The sequence below is a fragment of the Hibiscus syriacus genome, unplaced genomic scaffold (genome assembly GCF_006381635.1).
Source record: "Hibiscus syriacus cultivar Baekdansim isolate YM2019G1 unplaced genomic scaffold, ASM638163v2 tig00004620_pilon, whole genome shotgun sequence".
NCBI lineage: Eukaryota > Viridiplantae > Streptophyta > Magnoliopsida > Malvales > Malvaceae > Hibiscus > Hibiscus syriacus.
In genome coordinates, this window is record NW_024062020.1 from 162800 (window position 1) to 187391 (window position 24592).

At 34.6% G+C, this 24592-nt stretch overlaps 2 protein-coding genes and 1 pseudogene across 2 annotated transcripts; 1 reads left to right on the top strand and 2 right to left on the bottom strand.

Moving 5' to 3' along the window:
- Positions 1-1944: 1944 nt before the first annotated feature.
- LOC120195596 lies at positions 1945-4045 on the bottom strand (annotated as a pseudogene).
- Positions 4046-8159: 4114 nt separating this feature from the next.
- LOC120195605 (phosphatidylinositol transfer protein 3-like) lies at positions 8160-11027 on the bottom strand. Its single transcript, XM_039197580.1, has 5 exons — positions 10477-11027; positions 10159-10335; positions 9706-9804; positions 8979-9221; positions 8160-8712 (listed from the first exon to the last, which is right to left on the bottom strand). Exons 1-5 carry the CDS (start codon positions 10549-10551, stop codon positions 8368-8370), a joined length of 939 nt encoding a protein of 312 aa, XP_039053511.1. The 5' UTR covers positions 10552-11027; the 3' UTR covers positions 8160-8367.
- An 11298-nt stretch (positions 11028-22325) lies between these two features.
- On the top strand, positions 22326-23015 carry LOC120195179 (VQ motif-containing protein 22-like). Its single transcript, XM_039197269.1, has one exon. It carries the CDS (start codon positions 22326-22328, stop codon positions 23013-23015), a length of 690 nt encoding a protein of 229 aa, XP_039053200.1.
- The last annotated feature ends 1577 nt before the right edge of the window (positions 23016-24592 follow it).

The following is a 24592-nucleotide window of genomic DNA, read 5'->3' on the forward strand; positions in this document are numbered from 1 at the left end:
AGGAAATTTGAGAATTGTTTTTCTGTTTTGAAACAGAAAACTCACGTATTTAACATGAGTTTACCGACAATTCAAGGGTAAATTCAGGATTTGATCCCTGAATTTCCTTCAACTCTAAAATAGGTTACAAGTTTTAAAAACTTTTAATTTAATCCTTAATTTTCTTCCAAAATACCAATTAAAATCATCAATTTATAATTCTAAAATTTAACCCCTAAATTAGGGTGTTACACCAACCGATTCCGCCAACAAAAATAAGGAAACAAGACCATATGATGCCGTCCTAATTGAGAACAATTCAGCTTGAACCTGACCGTGATAGAGTTTGTTGATGATAAGAATGGGATTCTGATAATGTTTGACTATTTATCTATTCTAATTTAAAAAGTGAGTTTGTAGTTGGTGATGCTGTAGATATAAACGAGAAGATAAATGAATTGAAAAAGATAATAAATAATAAACTTAGAATGAGAGAGAGAAAGAAAGAGTTTGTTCTTTAGTTTTACATGATGATTTATATATGTATCCTCAATACGATTAGCAATGAATTTTTTTTACAGTAACTCAAAAAAGAGTTCAAATAAAGACAACCCACCACAATATTCAATGTTTTTGAAGTTCCATTAGTAATTCAAGCTTTTAGCCAAACTAGTAGACTAATAATTACCGTCAAAAGCTTGCAATTGCAGATAATAAGTACAAAAATGGTAATAAACTAAGTGAGACTATCATGATTTATACGAAACAGTGTTTGACATTTTGGTAGTTCCACTAGTAATTCAATGTTTTTTTAATTTTTATGATTCATACTCAATTTATTACGAAAACTTTTATTATTCTGAAAAGAAGAAGAATATAAGAGGATTTTTTTTTAAAAAAAATTAGGGTTTAATCATAACTCTAATAATTCCGATATCTATTTATAAATAAAGCTTGTTTAATAACTTATTTAATAGATATATACTTAAAAGTAGATTTTCTATATATAAAAAATATTTTCTTATTCTAATCAATTTAAGTTTTTTATTTTTTTTATTATCTCTTAATTAACTTATATCACATTAAATTTAAATTTAAATCTATCGTTTAACATCCACTAACATATTATATGAGAATTCCCATCAAACTCGATTATGGATCTTTTCCAAATCTAGTTATCCACTCTTTCTTATGTTTCTTATTTTTCATTGAATGGACTACCACGATGGTAAGGTGTATGTTATTCCTACCGGCTACAAAGATAGCATGATTGACAACATCAATGGTTCCAATACGTTCACCACAACCTTGGTCAGTATTTTGCACCAACTAATGAAATTTCATTAATGTTTTTTTAACAATTCCTACTTAGAGAAAGGGAAATAGAATTTTACTTCTAATGGGCATTGAATTCATAATAATAATAAAAATGAAAAACTTTTAACCATATATTCTAAAAATTATTGACAAAAATTATTAGAAGCTTATATATATATACACACACGCGTGTGTATATAAATTATAAAATTCCAATGCCATGAACAATATCTAAGATCTATAGTAGGCATGAATTTAATAATCCAAAATTGAAGTAAAATTAGCAACGAAGCAGTGACATTGCCATAAATTTAATGATTTAACTTACATCATTTAAAACCTCATCCTTTATTTAAATAAATTAAATGTTTAAAAAAAACGAGATTGATACATGAGTAAAATTTTATAAATATTCTTTCTAACGGTGGTACTAAATTAAAACCTAAACTAAACGTTAAATGCGATTTTGAAAAAAAAAATGAGCATCAAAACAGAATAAAAGTAATAAATTAGGTAGTTTACTCGTAATTTAAATACTAATAAAAGGGCTAACTGCTCATATTATTAAGAAGATGACGATATTGGTATATTCCTTCAATCTGCTACAATTTCTCTTCTACACATTGAAATTTACAGGGACTGTTGCAAATATCACCGCATCAATAGATACTGACATCCGATAAGACGACAATGAACAACAAACAAATTACAAACTCCAATTCCATTAATATGCTGTTTGATATAACTATATGTCGAGAACCAGACAACTGACAAGTTCAGCAGAGCCGAAATCTCTGGCAGCAATAATGTTCCAATTAACCGTTTCTGATTCAGCCAGTGAATCGGAAACTTGGTCAAAAGAACCATCTGAAGAAGAAGTTGAACTTGACGGCAAAGGGCTGAGACTATGCTCCGGCTCACCCTGAAGAACAGCAATGTTACGTTTGGCATCGTTTGTGATGACATGAAGCCTTCCATGAAGTCCAGCAAGTAAAAACGGAGATTCTGAATTAGATGATTCATTGATGGGAACATTTCCTATGACAACTATCCAAGCATCTTCGTATTGATCGTACACCTTTATTTTACCCCGATCCGACGAGCTGGATGCATCACAGGCATAGCTGACCATCAAGCACGACACTCAACTTTGTACCTGCTTGCTTAGCAGGCCAACCCTCCCCCATTCCACTTGGCATATCACCCCAAGAATTAGTTTCGGGATCATAAATCTCACCCCCAGCATCAACGATGAAGGGCCATGAATATAAACTCTGGGCTACACATAACCTACCCATGTATGAAGTCATTCCAGTTGCAATAGGCATCAACACATCCACCAAAAACGCATTAGGTAGCTCATGAGCTCTCGAGCATGGCATACTTGGGACTTCAGACCAAATGCCGGTTTGGGGATCGAAAACTTCAGCCGACTGAAGAGGAGTTAATCCACCACGGCCTTGACTAACTCCTCCTACAACATATAACTTGTTATTTAAAATGCTTGTCTTACAGTAGGCTCTACCTATTGACATGGGAGCCATTTCACTCCAGGCATTTAGAATAGGATTGAACCGCCAGACGTTTCTTACTGTAGAAGCTCCAGAGAATCCCCCTAGCACATAAAGGCATCCATCAATAGTACCAAATGCCGGAACCACAAAACGGTGCGTGATCTGATCCACCCTTCTTCCCGAGCCAGCCTTTTATAAATTCAACAATTTTACTGCTTGGTCCCGCCATGTTCCATAAACACTTCCTCGACTCTCCTTCAAAAACGACACTTGGAATTGATGGCAGCCTCTGCCATTTCCTTGACAAAGGGTCCAAAGCATGCCATAGATGCTTTTCCTCTTCATCCTTGGTTAACACATACAACCACTCCTCCGTCATTCCAAGTTTTTTTCTCAAATTAAACAGCTGAGGGCTCATAAGAGTTGCTTTCCACTTCTGCGAAACCAACCTCAGATTGCAGTAGTTAATTCTAGGAAGTCGAGCAAGGATATGCATTGATAGCTCGTCGGGAAGACAAGGAATCAATCTCGAGTTATCTTCATCGAAGAATGACAACTTCTTTTTCTTGCAGGTTTCACTTTGTAAGATTTCATTGTAGTCATTTATTGAGCTCCTTGGTGCAGCCAAGCTCAGAACAGCCCCCATGAATTTTAGTCCGTTAGCTGCAATGTCAATTTGCTTCCATTGATCAGTGAAAATGTTGCAGAAGAAAGAATTGAAGTAAAAATATAAGATTCAACGTGCATTATCAGCTGGCACGAACTTAATATAAATCAAAACCTAACACATTTGCTCCCTTTCTTTTCCAAAAATTTGACCAAGGCAAAATCAATAATATATTAAAGAATTCGCTAAAACCAATTAGAGAAAATCCCCCCTGCCGTTATGATCAGAGCTTGACCCACAAAAAATGCTCAATTCATGATGAACCAGATAGTACGTAAAGAAAAAAAATTGAACAGACAAACACCCTCTTCCCCCTGTCGCCAATCAATACAAAGAGCAAAGATACATAACTCTTCAGCTCAATTCCCAATAAACCCAAAAATTTATCATAAAACTTTCAGTAATTAAACCGTTAATTTTTCCCAAATTTAACCATTCCACCTTATAATCAAAGAAAATTAAAAGAATCGAAGCAGGAACCGCATGACTTCCAGGCGGCTTACTCAGATCATTAACCGGGAAACGATTAAAAGAGAAGGGTAAGTGAAAAATTACCAAGCACCCAAAACTCGATTGTTGTTGGGACTCTTTTTGCAACTGTAACAGCAATTCTTTGTTTTCGTGAACTTCGAATTTGGCTACTTGAAGTACATGTACGTATATATAAATAAACAGAACGAGCAGAAGAAAAGAAAAAAAAAATAGTATGGTTGTTGTTTGAGGCAAGATACGGTTTTAAAACAATGCCAAAGTGTGTCACAAACATTGTTTTTTTTTTTTATATTATCAGTCAACCGGACTATACTATGAACCAGCAGTTTATGGTTGTTGTTATTAATGAACTATATAGGTTGTTAAAGTTTCGTTTTTCACATTCCATTAAACTTTATGGGCTCGTTAGCCTCAAATTCAGCCCTTTCCCTTTTTAGATTTTTTTAGTTTCTTTTAATTCAATTGGTCAAAATAGTTTTGCTTACTTTCTCAATGTTTAGATTTAACTCGCGTGCTTAAAAAATTAAAAATTAAAGGCTGCTTGGTTCTAGAAAACACATGTCATTTGTTTTAATTTTTTAGAAATTGAAAGTATTAAGAGTGTATTTGGATAAGAAATTTTAGAGATTATTATAATACTAGCATTTAAAGAGTTTGATATGGTGATTAATTTGTTTGGATAAATAATTGTTTTAAAATAATTTAGATTATTATAATTAGTTCGGGTGAAATTTTATAGAAGAAGTGAAAAGTTAAACGATGATTTAACATTGTGTGAATATGGATGATAAAAATCACTAAACGTTAGAATTTTCGAAGAATATATGATCTTGGATTATTCTTGAATCGGAATTATGGGGTGTTTACAAAGGTATGTATTATGTATAGAATTTGGGCACACAAAGCGATTGTGGAGATAGACAATTGGAAAGTTGCTCGATGGTTGCAAGATGACCAAAAGAAGGAAATGCCACATACGATTATGCAACATATAGTTCTTCTTGCAAGGCAAAACTGGGAAATCGACTTTGTAGACGTACATTGCGAAGGGAATAAGCTAGCGGATGACGTGAATAAAATGGCGTGAAGGTTACTTTTTGGAATTCATTGAATGTTGTAAGTATTAAGGATCATTTAACGATAAAAGTTTAAATATACTTATAGTTTTTTATGTTTGAACTTGAGATCTTTAGAGATAGCAATCATCTCTTTAACTATATAACATAGTTCTTGAGGATACAATTAGAATTTTAAAAATATACAAATAATTTTAATAATATAAAATATTAGATTTAAAAAAATACGTTTTGAAATTAAATTTTTTTCTAATTAAAAAATGCATTAAATGAAATTAAATTAGGATTTTAAAAGCCATCTCTTTAATGAGATTTGAGTAAGGATTTGAATTTTAAGAGTTTTCATTTGGTAGTGTTTTTATTTATTTATTAGTGATGAAAACGTGGTTATTTCTATAAAATAGTAATATCTAAGATTAGGATGGGCATGGGTCGAGTTTTTGGTCCACCTGACCCGAGAACAAGAGAGTCTCCACCCGAGACCCGACCCGACCAAAACAAGTTTTCACCCGAACTGACCTGAATATATGACATAGAAACCCGACCCGACCCAAAATAATAAAAAAAATATTTTTATTCAATAAAAACAGTGACTTAATTGAAAAAAATATAGAGAGAGATATATTATTGTAATTATCCCTAAATATATGGTAAAATTATATTTTTCGGGTCGGATCGAATTTTTTTCACCCTAAACCCAGATCCGACCCGACCAGAATACCACATAAAAAAAACTCGACCTGACCCGAACCCGATTTTTTTTAAAAAAATCAGGTCGGGTTTAAATGCCCATCCCTATCTAAGATTAGGAGCTTGCTCCTATGTGTTTGCCCTTGGAACAAGTTAACTGCACTAATTATAAATTGAGATTGACATTTTAGACTTCAAACAACAAACCGAAAGATTGACGTGTAAACTATTATATTTCTGAATTTTAAAATTAATTAATTACTAACAAACAAAACAGGTGTCGATTTTATATTTAACGAAATTAAAATTTCAATTGTCTTCTTCAAAATACAAATCCATACATGGATTCGGTAGTTAAATTCGAGGTTGCATATGTGACACAGAGAGGAGCGTGGATCATTTAAATTTGTATGAATTTAAACAAGAAAATTGAAAGAGAAAATTATAATCAAACAATTTTTCAATTCGATGACAGAAAAAGTGTGAATTAGAAGAATATTAATAGGAAAGTATGAGTTATTAGGGATGTGAAATCAGGTAATCATTTAGGTTTGAGTCGGATCCTGTCATGTTAGGTTAAATCAGATACAGTTGTGTCATTTTAATTTAATGGTTTGATTCGGATCAAGTTGGAACCGGGTCAAATCAATTCGGATCATTCCCGGGTATATTTTAAATCATAAACACCCCTAGAGTTTTGATTTTTTGTAAGAGTATAAATGAACAGAGTATTCGATGAACTATTCGTGAATGTTTGTTCGTTAAGCTAAATAAATAAGTATGAAAAAAAAATTATGTTCATTTAATAAACAAACAAACACGAACAAATGCGTATTTGGTTCGTTTATGTTCATGAGCAAGCTCGTTTACCAAATTCTCCTTTTTTTTTTAAAATTAGTAAAGGTTGAGATTAAATTTAACACGTGATAAAATTGAAATTTAAATTATGGATTTTAACGATTTTGAGCATCAATGCTGTAACTTTATCATTTTCCATTAGCAAGCAAGGTAAAACTAAAAATTGAATATATAAATGAACACTAAACAACGCTAACGAACATATTCGTGAACGTTAAATGAATATGTTCGTCAATATATAAATAAACACGTTCGCGAACATTAAACGAACATATTGGCGAAGAATAAATAAACGAACACGAACATCTTCAAAAATAAATAAACAAACACGAACACGATACTAAAAATTTCAATGAACACGATATTTAATTTCATTTACAGCCCTAATTTTTTGCAATATAGTGGGCTTGTAAAATGGACTTAATTTTATTTATTGGGCTATTATTTTATAATGGGGTTTTTTATTTTAAATTAAATTTTATTTAATTTATTAATAAATTTTTACATAAAAACTAAATTAAACTTACAAATATTTAAATTAATTTTATGTAATCTAATAAAATCAGGTTCAATAAATAAATTATTTAATAAAATTAATTTAATGATTATAATTAAGATTTATAATGTAAAGATTATAATTAATATATAAAGTAAATTTATTAATTTAATTATTATAATTAACAATTTGTTTTAATTTTGAAAAAGTAATCATATTAATTATTTATCATAGTTTATCGTAAATTTAAAATAGCATGACTTCATCAATTGTAACTATAAGTCAAGTAAATATTAGATCAGTTCAATAACAAGTTAGATTATTTACAGGATGAGTCAATTACATGTCAGATTCATAACATGTCAGGTTGGTAACAAGTCGAGTAATACTATTTATTTACCAAGTTAATTTCAAGTTCAGGTTCATATCAGTCGATGCATATCGGGTTCGGTTATCATAATATCGGTTCAATTCGGGTTCAAGTCATTCTTAGATTGGTTGCTGGTCGAGTTCAGATCCACAACTTCTAGGTTCAACTCGGGTTTATGTCAACATCAGTTCAAACTCGAATCGGTTGCAGATCACCACCACCTCGAGTCACAAACAATTTTTACTTAAGTCAATTTCAGTTAGTTTTACAAGTGGTGTTAGCTTTTTACATCTACATGAGTTATAATGGTTATTACAACATCTTAAATATGATCACTAAAATATTTGTTGTACTTAAATTATTTTCTTAACAAAATAATCAAAACAACGTACTTGATAAAATTTAATCATTTTTATGGTTTATTAATATAATATTAAATTAATTGTTTAAAGTTATAAAATATATTTTCGATATATAGGGATCGATTTTTGAATTTTTTTCTTAACAGCTCTGAAAACAAAATCTCAATTAGAACAAGTTTATCAGTTACTTTCTCTCTGCATGGAACGCATACTAGGATATCATAACATCAATGCCAAGGAAACCCTAACAAGAAGAGAATTACATGCTTAACAAGTTCATCAGTTATTTAATTATTGAAGATCAAAGAGCAAATTTTCAAAGGACTAAACAATAAAAGTTCTTATCAAAAGGCATTGAAATAACTGAAAGACAAAATCCATTCAACAGAAGTTTGACAAAGGCCAATGATACAATTGAGGGAGCTCTATTCAACTTCATATTACTAACTAAAACAGTCAGCTTACTGTCAGATCATCATACCTTATTACCCCATCCAAAACATGACTCGAGCTTCGGTTTTTACTAGAAATGAGGCTTTCTGAATCTTAAACATGACTGGAGGAACCATCTACCTTGCCATTGTCAGAGGCATTAGAATCTGAGTTTGGATCAACAGAATTCAAGTCAACAGTAGATGTGGGCATGGGTTCTGGTGGAGCTGTGGATTGAGCATTTCCCCTAGTCCAAAAGGCATGTATCCTCTTGTCGTCTTCCCTCATCCTCTCGGCGTACTTATTGATGTTGAAACCCGAGTAGTCGTTTCCACCAAATGCAGACTCCAATTTCTCCATATCGAAAAGATCCTCCATTATTTTCTTGGTATTGAGATCAACAGAGTAAACAAATTTTACTTTGTTTTGAGTCTTGGGCTCTAGAAAGGGTTTCACAAGCTGCCAAGGAACGTACTTCCAATATTAAATCAATCAGACATTAAGCATGGGACTAATAAGATAACAGCATAAGCAGAACAATAACGAATCTGGAAAATCTCCGACTTGGTATTCCATATTAAGATAATAACCATTGCAAATGCTTAAATAGATCTCTGTGCAATGTGCATAAATAATACTTTGTGAATACTTCTGAGACATAACCTCAGGGAAAAATTTATTTTCTGAACGAAAAAAAGGAGGAGAAAAATATCCAAACGGGTTACCGTCCAGAAAGGTTCGAAGAACTTGGGTGGGTTGTATAGTATCGCCACACCTAGACGCTCTGGATAATGTTCTTGTAAAACATGTGCTGTTTCCCGTGTCACCTTCACTGATATATGTGACAAGTTAAAGCCATTGAAGTCAATCAACCAGACCATCTGTTCCTGGTCCGCTGGAAGATTTAAAATTGCATTCTCCATGCAATAAACCAAATACCTAATCTGCCCTTTTGTTGATTTTGAGTTCTGCAGTCAAAGCAAACTTAACTAAGATGTCAAGGCCAACTAACGCACAGTTAAGTAGTGTGCTTTGAAACTTGAATCCTCATGGCTGATAGTGGTATGGTCCCAAAAATATGGAAAAAGAGAATGTTCCTTTTTCTTTCCACTCATAGTTGCTTCATGGTCTACTTGGCTACTTGCACAATAATACATGCTTACTAATCTAGAAAAAGTCGGCAAAGGATACTGGTGCAGTGACCTGTTTTTGAACTAACTAAAGGCGTAAGATATAGAGGATAATCCTACTGTTGGAACAAAGATGGACACCACTGTGACCAGAAATCTTAAACCGTTAGATTGAGATCTAATATTTATATGTTTCTTCAGTTTCTCTAGTGTAGGATAACTTTCACAAATAAACTTTGATAGCATTCACTCAAAATTGTTTCAACTTTATGTAGTACAAGATGTGTAAATTGCAAAGAAATCGAAGGAAGTCGGATGAAACCTGGCAACTAGGTCTCATGACAAGAACTGTTCTTCCATGTTTATCTATATAATTTGATATGTAGATCTTTCCTGTCTCAGCTTCATGAGCAACCTCTTCCTACATAGAAAAAAACAGAATTAAAGCAGCATATGGCAAAAGAAAAAAGGTTTGACCTGAACCAGCTATTTGTTCACACAAAAAAGGACAAAGCCCCTGAGCTGCCAAGTCACCAGAATTCAGCCCTAATAAGTAGATTGGATCGAGTTTCCCTCTTAAGGGTTAATACAAAAGAAAGTTCCTAATTCAATGAACCATGCTGAGTGCATGAAAAAAAAACGCAAGAGAATGCTATGATTAAGAAAGTAAGGCCTAGGATTGGCAATTCCTAGTATCCTCAATGGTCAAGTCCTGCATGTATTTCATACTTTAAGAAACAACAGATAAATCATGGGAGGCTGAATTGTAGCATACCCAGTGAATCTCTTCTGGTTTGTATTCCGCTCTCCATTTCAAGGTTTCTTTCAGCATTTTAGATGCCTTCTTGACATTCCAGTTTCGAGCCCTTAAATATCTAGTGATGGCTGCATCAGAACAATAAATGGCTAACTTCTCAGGCAATGGTCCTATAAACTTTCTCATTTCAGTAATCTGCAAATATCAAAAGGTCTGAAAACTTTACTCCACAACGTCCAAGTAGCTTTTGCTTGCTTCAACCATCAATATCTATGATAGGTCAAAATGGTAATATATGATAAACTAGGGATATTGGATCCTATAAACAAAATATACCTTTGCCTGCTGCTCTTCATATGGTAGTGACTTCTCGGAGCTATTTGAAGAGGATTTCTTTAAATCTACACTCATAGTTTAACCGATGTCTCCCTGTATGTTAACAGTTAAATCCTTTACAATTGTAGTATCATTAATCTCAGTGTCACTACATCTGCACATTGTGTTCCAAATGCAAGCTTGTTAAAGAAAAAAAACAAAAGCAATATCTCATTTTTCATGAGAAAACAAGAAATTGCATAAGAACATGAGGGACATAGATGTGTGAACAAAACCTATGCACTTTTTTTGTATGAATGACATGCAAATTCAAAATTATTCTTTATTACAATTTATTCACTTTTTTGTATGAATGCTCTGCCTTAACTATTCATAACAACAGTTAGCATTAGATTGCTCTTTCCTACAACTTGTTTGTCAGTTTCGTTTTCTTTATTTTCTCGTATATGCCCTTCTAAGAAAACCATCTTTTTCCGAGTATGAAATAGCATCCCAGGCTACAATAATGTTGCCACAGACGAAACAAACTATTTTTTTTGTATGTTTGTTTCCTTTCAATCCCATCCAATAGTAAACCAGGAATTCTTCTGCAAGTTTCCTTTATGGGTCATAGTAATTTCTACTAATCGAACTCGGGTAAAAAAAGAATGTTATTTTTCCTAGAGAACTCGGTTTCGTGCAACCGAGTCCGCAAGGAATGCCTCCTTTGTCAATTAACTAATAAAATTGTAAACAAATACTACAAGACTATTCAAAAAAAAAGAAGATAATTTCTACTGATAACCCCTCATAGGAAATAAGATTATTAAAATTAGTCAACGATCCGTTTGATGAACCAAGTGACACTTGACTTCAAAGTGGACTGCAACTATGTAAAACCAGATTGAAGACCCAAAAATTTTAGACATAAACACCTAGATATCAGTCTAAAATTGGATCCACAACAACATAAAACTCCATTATTTTTAACCCAAACCCCTTTTTTCTCTTGTCGGTCAAACAATAATCGAATCAAAGAAGAAAACGATTAATCTAGCATAGAGTTCCGATCCAGGAACTGAATTCTTCAGATAAAAAAAGAGCCCAAAATATAAATGAAAAACCAAATAAAATATATGAAGATCCAAAGGCCAAAAGTAATCTGTATTTATGTTGAAATCGAGCAACTTACCTGACTGGTTTAAGGAACAAGAAATGGATCTTCAAAAGGCAAGCAAAGAGAGAACTTGTTGGGATTTTCAGATAAAGATCAAAGAGAAAGGTCAAACCCAGAAAATTAGGAGCGGTGAGGTCGGTTGCTTAGGTTGGATTATTTTAATGGAGTATTAGTTTGAATTGAATCACACTCATGTGAAGCAAAGCAATTGAAGAAAACCGGGAAATTTGGGTTATTTTCTTATTTACTAATTGGGTTTGGCTGTTGCTTTTGTTGTCTGGACTTACCTTGGGCTACTTGTTTGCAAGAATTGACCTTTTCAAGCGGGAAAATGTTTGGGAAACCATTACCAGACAAAGATTAGGAGAAGAAGACATTATTTATGGAACCCGCCAGCTTTGCATATTACAATACTATCGGTAAGGAGAATAAGACACGTGGATGAGGAGTGAAATTACGAACAGGGAACCAATATATTTGAGTTTTCCTGTTTGTTTGACGATGGTTTATGTTGATTTTCTTTTCTTAATATTGTGATAAATTGAAGTATGTGGATGCATTCTTTATTATTTTTTAAAGAGTTGATCACTTTATTTCATACTTTTTTATTTATAAATTTAAAAAATAATATTTTAATGAATTACATGATTGATTTATTAAATTTTGATCACGTGATGTTATCAATTATTATATATTTTAGTTATTGATATTTTAATTTTTGTTAATTTAATGATGTGGTATAAAAGGAATTAATTTTTAATTTGACCAATAAATTTTAGATATAATATTAATTTGATTCTAGGCTTTAGATGCAATATTATTATAACTCTTAAATTTTAGAAAAAATATCAATTTCACATATAAATTCGACCAATAAATTTTAGATATAATATTAGTTTATGTTATAAATGCCACATTTACAAGAGATTGTGATTTTTTTAATCAAACCCAGTGTTCATTAAAGTTCCAAATGAAAAAAATAAAATAAAATTGGTAAAATATATTTTATTGACAAAGAGAAAGGAGTGCAGGGAAGAAGTAAACGAAGGAGGATGGATGTTGAGTTGGAATGGAGATTAATCATGTGTTGGCAAAATATTTTATGACATAAATTAATTCTTATTTGGTATAAAATTATTAGTTAATAAAGGACTCCCGCGGTAGGAAGAGCTCATCTAATAATTTTCATGTATAGGTAATTTTCAAATCTAGAATTTTAAGAGAGAACAATAATCTCTTAACTATTAAAGTTAGAGAAAATAACCTCAGTGACCAAAAATCCCATATAATATACGATTTTAACCAACTTTTTCCGGATTTGCCAAAATGACCAACAAAATCGCAATGCGATCGCTAATTCGCAACGCGATCTCCATTATCACAAATTCGCGTTGCATTTTCGCAATGCGATAGTTGAAAATCGCGTTGCGATGGTCTACAGTATCGTTGCGATTTTCCCAATTCGCAATGCGAATAAGTAAATCGCAACGCGAATTGGGAAAATCGCAATGCGAATAAGTAAATCGCAACGCGAATTGGGAAAATCGCAATGCGATACTGACTATCGCAATGCGATAATAAAAAATCGCAACGAGATACTTACTTTCGCAACGCGATACTGACTTTCGCAACGCGATAATACATAATCGCAATGCGATTTTCAAAGCGCCATTAGTATCCTGGCCAAGTATTTTATTTTTAAATTCCAAACATGAATATTAATATATTGGAACACTGAACTGTCCACAGTATATCCCGTAATCGCAACTCATAACCTAAAACCTAAAATCACAACTCAGTCCCATCTCCATCTCTCACTCTCTCACCCATCTCCGACGAAATCCGTCCCCATCTCCGGCGAAATCCGTCTATCTAAATCTCTCAGAGCCACCCTCACAATCAGAAATGAAAAATCAACCAAATCAACCAACGAGGGTTAGTTTTTTTAATTATTTTCTTTTTGAAATTTTTGCATTATTATTAGGTTTTGTGTTTCGCGATTTGTGTTTCGCGTTGCGATTTTGTCGTTGCGATTTCATTTCGCGTTGCGATTTTGTCGTTGCGATTTTCATTTCGCATTGCGATAGCCATTTCCGCGTTGCGATAGTCATTTCGCGTTGCGATTTTAAGTTTCGTGTTGCGAAAGTAAACTATTCTTCTTCTGGAATGTTTATATATGTTGTCCTTTAAAATGTTTATATAAGTGCTTACTTCTGGAATGTTATCTGAGCATTTTGTGAACTATGATAGAATAATGATTTGGGTGAATACAATGCTAGTTTGAAACATATTTGTCTTTGTTTAATATCATGTCTGTTTATTTACTGATTTATGTATTAATTTTTTTAGCGGCCCGATAAGGTGGATGCTTTACGTCGGGTTTTCCTTGCACGACGGAGTTCACGCATCAGACGGCGTGGACGTGCTATTACGTCTTCGTTCACCCCAATGGTGCGAAGACTCCGCAAGAAGAAGCCCGACTCACCGGTCATCCCTCAAGAGTCCCCTCCAATCGTTCAAGAGGCCCCTATTCTCCCTCAAGATTCCCCCCACCGTTCAAGAGGCCACTGTCATCGTTGAAGAGGTCCCTCCCACCATTCCAGAGCCCGATTCATATGGGGTAATATATCGAAGTATTGAGAAACCCCCACCGGTTCCGGACATGATGGATGAGAGTTGGCTCTCGTATGAGTTACCGGCTAGTACCCTTCCGGTATCTGAAGTGGAGAGGAGACAACTACCGGAAACATTGTGGATAATACCCTTTGGGCTAAGACCGCAGTTGATTTTATCTACATGAGCGGAGCCAAGGGTGTTACACTGACATCAGCAACTCACGATGAAATGTTTTTGTTGCTTGATCGGTCTTGGTGGGTGTGCTATTAGGGGTTGAAGACAGTGGCTATTTGGATGGGGAGGTAAGACTATATTTGTCTTATATATGATTTTGATTAATTTGTTTAAAAATTAATGTAATTCACTAATATATGTATTTTTTTGTAAAACAGCATATCGATGCGTGGGTGTCACGTCTACTAATAATAAGGAAGCTTAGGAAAAATAAAAAAAATTCGCTATATACAATAATGCCGACGGCTTTTCACGCAGCTCACTTGAAGAATCAACGAGATGAATCATTTTTGTTGGGCAATGGACAAGCTAAACTTTATCTTGCATGGTGGGAGGTCGATAAGGTTAGTGTTTATTTTTTAAATTTTTTAAAGGTGTTCATAAATAAGTGCGCAAATAAATGAATTATTACTTATGATCGCAGGTGTTTATCCTATTTGGAACGTCGTCACTGGCTTCTCGTCCAACTTCAGCTCCCATCCCTGAAGATAATAGTGTATGACAGCATGATCAATTACATATCACTGTCTGATTTGAGATATATTTTCAAGGGATGGAGCTCTCATTTGGCTAAATTCTTGGATGGGATTAAGTATTGGAGTCATTCTGGACACAAGAAGCCAAAGAAGTTCAATGTCACAGTTGTCAGAGACGAGACCGCGCCACAGCAATCGCCGGGAGCCAGTCTCGTATGCCTTTGCTTGGCGCGTTTGACGACGGGAAGCACAGAGTTTTTACCTCCCACCGATAGAGATAGAGCTGCAGTAGGCTTGTGGTTTCGGCATTATATGGCTAGAGCAATATATTTGAGACGCTGCCTACCTGCATTCGCGTTATGAAAGTGTCCATTGTTAATTGGTAAGTCAAATGCAAGTTTTGTTAACATATATACTCCTTTTGGTTTGAAAATGTTTGGTTAAGTACCTAGAATTCAATAATTTGCTGTTTGTAGGTTTTAGATGTGTAGGAAGTCTTGTTTGAGCAAATGTTTGGTTTCTGCAGGTTAATCCTTAAGTGAGCTGCGTGAAATAGATGTACGGGGTCACAAAGTTGTTGATTCATTGATTCAATAATTGATGAAGAAATAAGAATTATTATTATTTTTTGATTGTTTAATTGATTTGTAAAAGATAATTTGTAAATCTTGATTTGTTTAATTGATGTGTACATAATTTGTGTTGAAATGTAATAGTTGATTTGTTGATTTTCAATCTGCTTTATGTTGAAGGCAAAACAGACTATCGCAACGCGAAATGGCTATCGCAACGAGAAAATCGCAATGCGAAATGAAAATCGCAATGCGAAATGAAAATCGCAATGCGAAATGAAAATCGCAATGCGATTTTCTCGTTGCGATAACCATTTTCGCGTTGCGATAGCCATTTTCGCGTTGCGATAGTCAAATGAATGTCTAATAAGTGATGACAACTGAACAGATCATAGCAATGTTCAAACTCAAGTTACTAATACATGCCTAACTGAAAATGTTAAAAGTGCACACATAAAATACACATAATGCAAGTTTTGTTAACATATATACTCCTTTTGGTTTGAAAATGTTTGGTTAAGTACCTAGAATTCAATAATAATTGTTAAAAGTTTATGCATGTTAATCCTCGTTGCCTTTTTCATTTCGCATTGCGATTCTATCGTTGCGATTTGCATTTCGCATTGCGATGGTCAAATGATTGCCTTTCGCAACGCGATTCTGACTTTCGCAACGAGATAATACAGAATCGCAATGCGAGTTTCAAAGTTCGCAACAAGTTTTAGTTTCGCAAGCTAAATTTTTAGTGTATATATATTTTGAGCAGCAACAACTCATAACCTAAATCCCTAAATCGCAACTCATTCCATCTCCATCTATCACTCTCTCCGGCGACATTCGTTCCAATATCCAACGACATCCTTCCCCATCCGGCAACAGGTCTTAGTTTCGCATCTCGTTTGTTTAATTACAACCATGAAATCATCTAATGTTGATCATGTTTGGATAGATTTGTGTTTTGGAGGGTCATGGGAGAATGTTCATGGTGTTTTACAATATATGCCTTTACCCATGAATCTTCAACTAAAACTGTCATTAAAGAAGTTAACTTATGAAACCCTAATGTTACATGTTTCAAAGAAATTGAATTTAGAGCCCCTAAGTGGATTTAGGCTATCTTATCAGAGAAATGGTAAAGTTTATTTGTTAACCGATAATGAAGATGTTGAACGATTCATTGCTTACATTAATGTTTCAAGTGATGATGTTACATTGTATGTTGTTGAACCTAGAAGTAGTATTGTTGGGTCAGTAGCGGGTAGTAATCAACTAAGTGGGTCAAAAAACCCACAGCCTTTCTCTAATCCAAATCCAAATCAACTTTCAGCACCAAATTCCGGTTTTCGTATTGACCAATTAGACGATGATGAGCCAAGAGAAAAAATTGTGAGTACTAGTCAGTATTCGAAATTTGATCTTGGTCAATACCCGGACTTTGATATTGGTCAATACACGGATTTTGATGATGTTTTAGAAGAAGAAACAGACCCTGCGTGTAATGATTTTGATATTGGTCAATACCCGAATTTTGATGATGAAACACCCGTTGCCGAGGAAGATGTTGTTGATGATAATGAGGAGGAAGTTACGACTGTGAATGAACATGTTGAACATCCATTCTGTAATTCATATAATCCTGAAGAAGAAAAAGAAGAAGAAAAAGTCCCCGAAGAAAAGAAAATGCCACGGGAGTATAACTGGAATATGCCAGAATTACTTCAGTTACCGGAAGAAGAGTTGGCAAAGAAAGCAGTTGATTGTTACACAAAAGTTATTCGTATAAAGAAATATGATTGTTTTGATACAAAGGAAGACTTGAAGATAGCTTTGTATACGAAATGTGTGGAAGATGGCTATCAACTAAAAGTTAACAAATCAAGCAAAGATCGTTTCGAAACAAGGTGTACGATTGACAAAAACTGTACGTGGCGTATGATTGCAAAGAGGATAAAAGATTGCGCAATGTTTCAAGTTAGGACTTTTATTGATAAACATACATGTTCAAGAACCCAAGTTTTTCCTCACCATAGACAGGCAAACAAAAAGGTGTTGGGTGGTTTTCTGGCTGAGTTAATGTTTTTGAATGGCAGGGTATATCGGGGACATGAAATTATGACTGACATGAATGCTCGGTTCAAGATTAGTATATCATATTCTCAAGCTTGGAGAGCCAAATGTTATGCCTTGGAATTGTTGAGGGGGTCGCCAGAAGCATCGTTTGCCCAACTGCCGGCTTATTGTCACAATTTAAAGCTGAAAAATCATGGGTCGGTAACTCATATCAAAACAGATAGAGATGGACGCTTTGAGTTGCTGTTTATCGACATTGGTGCTGCGGTTAGTAAATCAATATAATTATGTTGACTCATTTATGTTAGTTACATGCATTTCACATTTAAATGATTATATTTCTTGTGTATATTATTTTGTAGATTCGTTCGTTTATTACTTGCATGCGCCCAGTTATTATAGTTGACGGAGCACATTTGAAAGGTCGATACCTTAGAGTAAACTTATTAGCAGTAGCCATGGATGCTAACAATGGGATATTGCCAATAGCTTACGGGGTTGGCAAATCTGAAACCTCTGATTCATGGACATGGTTTATGGGGCATCTTAGGGATTGCATAGGTCCTATTAGCAATCTGACAATCATATCCGATAGGGCAAACTCAATTGACAACGCTGTTAGAAGGTGTTTCCCAGATGCTTTTCATGGACTTTGTGGTGTTCATTTGTATAGAAATCTAAAATCAACTGCGGTCTTAGCCCAAAGGGTGTTATCCAGAATTGTGTCCGGTAGTTGTTTCCTCTCCTCTTCAGATACCGGTATGGTACTGGCCGGTAACTCATACGAGAGCCAACTTGAATCCATCATGTCCGGCACGTCAGAGGGTTTCTCAAGAATCCTACATATGACGCCATGTGAATTGGGCTCTTGAATGGTGGGAGGGACCTCTTCAACGATGACAGTGGCCTCTTGAACGGTGGGAGGGGACTCTCGAGGAATGATAGGGGCCTCTTCAACGATAGGAGTGGACTCTTGAGGGATGATAGGCGAGTCGGGCTTCTTCTTGCGGTGTCTTCGCACTATTGGGGTATACGGAGACTTAATAGCACGTGCACGCCATCTGATGCGTGAACTCTGTCGTGCAAGAAAAACCCGACGTAAAGCATCCACCTTATCGGTCCGCTAAATAAAAATACAAATATCAGTAAATAAACAGACATGATATTTAAACAGTGAAAACAAAGATAAATATATTTCAAACTTTCAACCAAAAGACAAAACAAAGACAAATACTAACTTCACAGTGTTAAAGTAAAAAGTTTAGCAGTTTTGGCAGCAACCGAATAAATATACTAAGCAATCTAAGTGAAATGGTTAATTTAAGTGAAATTACGAGTAAATTTATCATCAAGTTAAATATGGAAAATCTTAAACTTACCTCGTTGCGTAGAGTATGAACCTCATTCTGTAAAGATACTACCATCTCACGTAGAGCGGCAACCTCACCACGTAAAGTAGACACCTCCACACGCCATGCACCATCGTTATCGCGTAGAGTATCGATCTCCTCACGCAAGGCATTGACCTCATCACGTAACTCCCTTGACTCATCCCGTGGAGGTGGAGAACAGGGAGATAGAAGTCGTGGCATCTTTGTCGGTCGCCTATCATGAGGTGATGGTGGAGAAGAGACTCGATGATGTGACGGGATAGGTGATGGCTCTCGTTGTAGAGGTGTATAGTCGGGTCGATCAGGTGATGGCTCTGGGTGAGGTGATGGCTCTCGAAGTGGAGGAAGTGGAGGCTGCTCATCATTCGTGCCATCAAAAAACGCTGACTAGCTTGCCACCAATCAGTGGCAAGCTCAGCCTCCGTGGGTGTCAGTCTCATTAATGGAGTGTTGGCCTCCTAAAAATATAAAAACTAAAACAAAGTTAAACGTCTACTATTAATAACTTGTTTATATATGATAGTATTTGTGTTAACTTACATTATTTATTGTCGCATATGGTATTAAGTCTTCCCAATCCAACATACGTTTCCTCTTCCAGGAAATAGCCCTAGGAATATCATCTGAGGATTTTAATGCATATGTCCGCATGCTGGGGAAAGCCTCGAATATCCAAATCTACAAACAATATAATAACAAACATTAGTAATTGTTAAATAATTAATTATAATTTTGAAAACATTATATAGAAATTCTTACCTTAAAGGCCCAAACAAAGCCTGACAAAGTGTATTTCGACCCATCGCCCCGCAAACTTTTGCGGTCATCAAAGGCAGACGACAACTTAGTCCAGGTAGCTTTCCATATATACGAACCCACGGAAACAGATTCCATGCATTTAGGTCCTCTACCAATAATATTAGCTCCTGAGGAATAGGTTGTCTGGCCTCTCTGCCTAAAAAGCCGGCATAGAAAAGTAGTAGAAGGCATACTCGGACAACATCGTCGTCATTCATCCGAGTAAAACCATCTTTCTTATTAAACAATTTCTTCATGTCGTCGACGTGTAAGTTCGGCTTCTCTATTGACTCATCAGGAAAAACCCTGGATAACCATGATGGGCGGGTGATATGACGAGTGTACCGGCCTACATCATCGTGTCCGAATCGTAGACCAGTGATTAAGCAGAACTCCTTCCGCCCAAAACAAGTATACGCCGGTGGAAAATGAAACCATATCTCTTCCTCACCACGTTGTATACTGTCGAGTAGATCGCTAGTCATGGTCTGAAGCCACAAATGGGTCAAACTAGCATCTCCACCCGGATGCTGTACTCTCAGCCATGGCCCGAAGCAGGTTTCTTCAAACAATTTTCTTTGTGCAGTTGAAAGCTTCGAAGCAATTGTAGTGGCTAGGCTAACTTTATTCCTTAATGTCAATGAAGCCGAAAAAAATTTCTACAAAAAAACAATAAACATACCAAGTTAGATATACCAAAAATTACACTGTCAAGATATACTAAAAACAAAACAATAAACATAAATAGTAGTTTATTCTTGAAACTAAAATTTGCAACACTGTTTTTGTCTTTTGGTTGAAATGAAAATCGCAACGAGATAATGAGAATCGCAACGCGGAAATGACTATCGCAACGAGAGAATCGCAACGCGAAATGACTATCGCGACCAGACAATCGCAACACGAAATGAAAATCGCAACCGCGAAATGAAAATCGCAACGCGAAATGAAAATCGCAATGCGATTTTGGTTTCGCGTTGCGATTTTTATTTCGCGTTGCGATAGTTATTTCCGCGTTGCGATTTTCATTCTCGAACTATTCTTCTTCTGCATTACTTCAACCAAAAGACAAAGCAAAGACAAATACTAACTTCACAGGCTAAACAGTTTAGCAGTATTGGCAGCAATCGAATGAATTTAATAAGAAATCTAAGTGAAATGGTTAATCTATTATTGAAATTACCAGTAAACTTATCATAAATCTCAATATGAAAAACCTAAAATAATGCAAAAATTTCAAAATAAAAATAAAAAAACTAACCCTCGGAGGTTGATTTTCCATTTCTGAATGATTGTGAGGGATTTTTGACTGTGAATGGTTGTGAGGGATTTCGCCGGCGATGGGGACGGAAATCTTCGGAGATGGGGACGGATTTCGCCGTAGAGAGTGAGAGATGGAGATGGGACTGAGTGTTGTGTTTTTGGGTTTGAGGTTATGAGTTGCGATTACTGTGGACGGTTCATTTTCCGATTTATTAAGAAAAAATTCGTGTTTGGAATTTGAAAAAAAATACGCGTTAATACGAATGGCGCTATGTAAATCGCGTTGCGAAAGTCAGAATCGCGTTGCGAAAGTCAGTATCTCGTTGCGATTTTGTATTATCGCATTGCGATAGTAAGTATCGCGTTGCGATTTACTTATTCGCATTGCGATTTTCCCAATTCGCGTTGCGATTTACTTATTCGCATTGCGAATTGGGAAAAGCGCAACGATACTGTAGACCATCGCAACGCGATTTTCAACTATCGCATTGCGAAAATGCAACGCGAATTTGCGATAATGGAGATCGCGTTGCGAATTAGCGATCGCATTACGATTTTGTTGGTCATTTTGGCAAATCCGGAAAAAGTTGGTTAAAATCGTATATTATATGGGATTTTTGGTCACTGAGGTTATTTTCTCTTAAAGTTATTTGATTCTTATTTATTTTTTTATTTTTAAATATAAACAACCGGTATTTTCCTAAAAAGAAATAGTAACGTGAAGTGTGAACGTTAATGGGAATTTTAAATATATATTCCTCTTTCATATTCTCTTTAACAATGTAAGTATCGATTAATTAACCATATATATATGGTAGTGGTTAATTGTTATATACTTTAAATTAATCTCAATACCACGTAGAATTCATTTAATGATTTTAGGAGTTAAATAATTTAAAATTATTAAATTTAAATAATTCATATCTATAAGATATGCGTAATTTATAACACAGTATACTAAGTTATCCTCTCTCTTTCTCTTTCACTTTGAGTTTGACCCGTCGCCAGCCACATCCAACTCTTATTTTCTCTACTCCAATGGCTGCCCCACCCTGCACTCTCTAGACAGGATCATCTTAGTGGAAGCATTCTTAGATCATCACATAAATACCCTCTTTTTCTTCCTCCTTTTTATACCTAAATAACCTTTCCTTTCTTTTCCTTCTCCAAAACAAAAAACCCTAATTCATATCAAAGAGTGTGAGACACCAGCAAGACAATGAACAACTTTCTTTTTTGAGACCGGCAGAAAAACTCTTTGCGAGCTTTTGCCATGGATTCCGGTAACCTACCAGGCTCGTCTTCATCAAGCCAGTCACAAGGACTCAACCGTGGTTCATTCCCAAGCTCATCGTTGGTTCAAACAAGGCCACCTCATGACACCAATGGTGTAAGATCATCAACAAAGAATCTCAAGAAGCGAACAAGGGCATCGAGGAGGGCACCCACTACAGTTCTCGCCACCGACCCAAGGAATTTTAGAGCAATGGTGCAAGAATTCACAGGAATCCCTGCACCACCATCATATTCTCCAAGGCTCGACCTTTTAGGCTCTGGCTCAGGTATTCGGTCCGGTCATTTGGAACAATCGGGTTCTGTCTACCCTCTACGTCCCTCAGCTAAAAGGGTACTTCAACCAACTCCATTTGCATCCTCATCATCTTCTCATTTATCCCTAAATAATCTTTTACTTGATCCTTCTGATTTGCCTCAGAAAATGTTAAACTTGGAAAATCAGAGCCCCATTTTACCTTTTCAGTTCTTCCAAGACCCTCATAATATGCTTGGCTTGGGGGTCAAGTCCCATGGAAGCTCTTTCCCATCACTTGATGAACTGGTGTTAAGCCATGGTCAAGTCGATGTCAACCTGGTTAGCTCAGCACGTCATAGAAACTGGATAGATGGGGTTGGATTGAACTTTGATCATTTGAGGGTTTTAGATTGGACTCGTGAAAACACATGAAAAAGGGTTGGACAACGTTTCTTCTAGAGCTGAAGGTACTGTTGATTCATGGATTTGTCCCGCAGAGTATAAATTACATTATCGCAACTTATATATTAATGTGCACAGATCTGTCATTCAGAACAACTATACAAGTTTAAATGTGGAGCGGCTAACTTTTGCACCAGTAAAATCCTAGTCTCATTTTCTCGTTTCTTTTTCTCTCCCTTAATTTATTTCCTTCTTACTTTTCATTTTACTAATATAGTATACAGACCCATTATAAATATCTAATGATGATAGACTTATCAATTAAATGGAGTGTTGTTCATTTTAGATTTGAAGTATTGCGACTGTACATGGTGTGTGTTATCAATGATTAAGAAATATTATGAATAAATATTACATTGTAAACACATCAAACCTCAAATTATCGATTAGTAGTCCTAGATTTTACCTCACATGTAGATTCTAAAACCTAATCATTCAAATATATACTATAAAGGGGGAAACTATTATACACTATAAGAGAGATTCTAGGGATAAATAATCTTTTGTGTGTCATTTTGAAAGCTTGAAGAAGGATGCAAGCATAGCACTATAATATCAATGTATGTGAAAAAGAAGAAATGATGAAATGTTTGGAAAACAAGAATGAGAGTGGGGGATGCTGTTAATGGTGGCCCATGGCACATAATAATATGGTTTTTAGCAATCATCTTTATCTCACTCATCTGATGTGAAATAGAATGCACTGCCGTTGTTTTCAAATGATATATACAAGTATGGAGTACATTTTTTTTCTATTATATTATGAAAATGTATTTTGAGTTTTGCTTTGTAAGTGTTAGAAACTAAAATATATACTTGATAATATAGTAAAGAGACCTGATTTTTTTAGCCAAATAATTTATTAAAAATTAGGAAAATATAATTGTCACAGAAAATATTGTAATCTAAAACAATTGTTATAGTAAAAGATGAATAAAACGAGTTTTAATCGAACTTTCAATATTGGTTTTATTGAAACGACGAGTTCACCCTCCACTGTAACAATTGTTATAAATTATAATTTTTTCTCCTGATCTACATTTTTCTTATTTATTTTCTTCTATACTTGTTATTTTAAAAAAGCGGAAACACATGCATAGTTTTTGGATATGAGTTAAAATTTATTTATTACAACATTTAAATTATGCAATCTTTTAAAATTTTGAATTAAGAGTATTATAAATTTAAGTATATCAGTTTTATTGAATGTTACAAAAATAGTTATAGCAATCAAAATAGGATTGAATTAATTATTTAAATATTTTATTATTATTTTTGAATTAATACATAAATGCATATTCATAAATATCACCTGAATTGATAATGCCATGCCTACTGCTTAACCTTTTAAATTATCTGGCACATCATATCCCTTTCAATTTCGAATTAGCTGCTTCAAAAGTCAGAAACCTTTTCATTAGAGCAAAGTCCTTTCTCTGAGGAAATTTATATTTAAAATATAGATGGAATGGGAATATTATAATATTGGGGTAAATTAAGATCAGTTTTTTTTTTACAAAATTTAAATCTAACCTTAATTATACTTA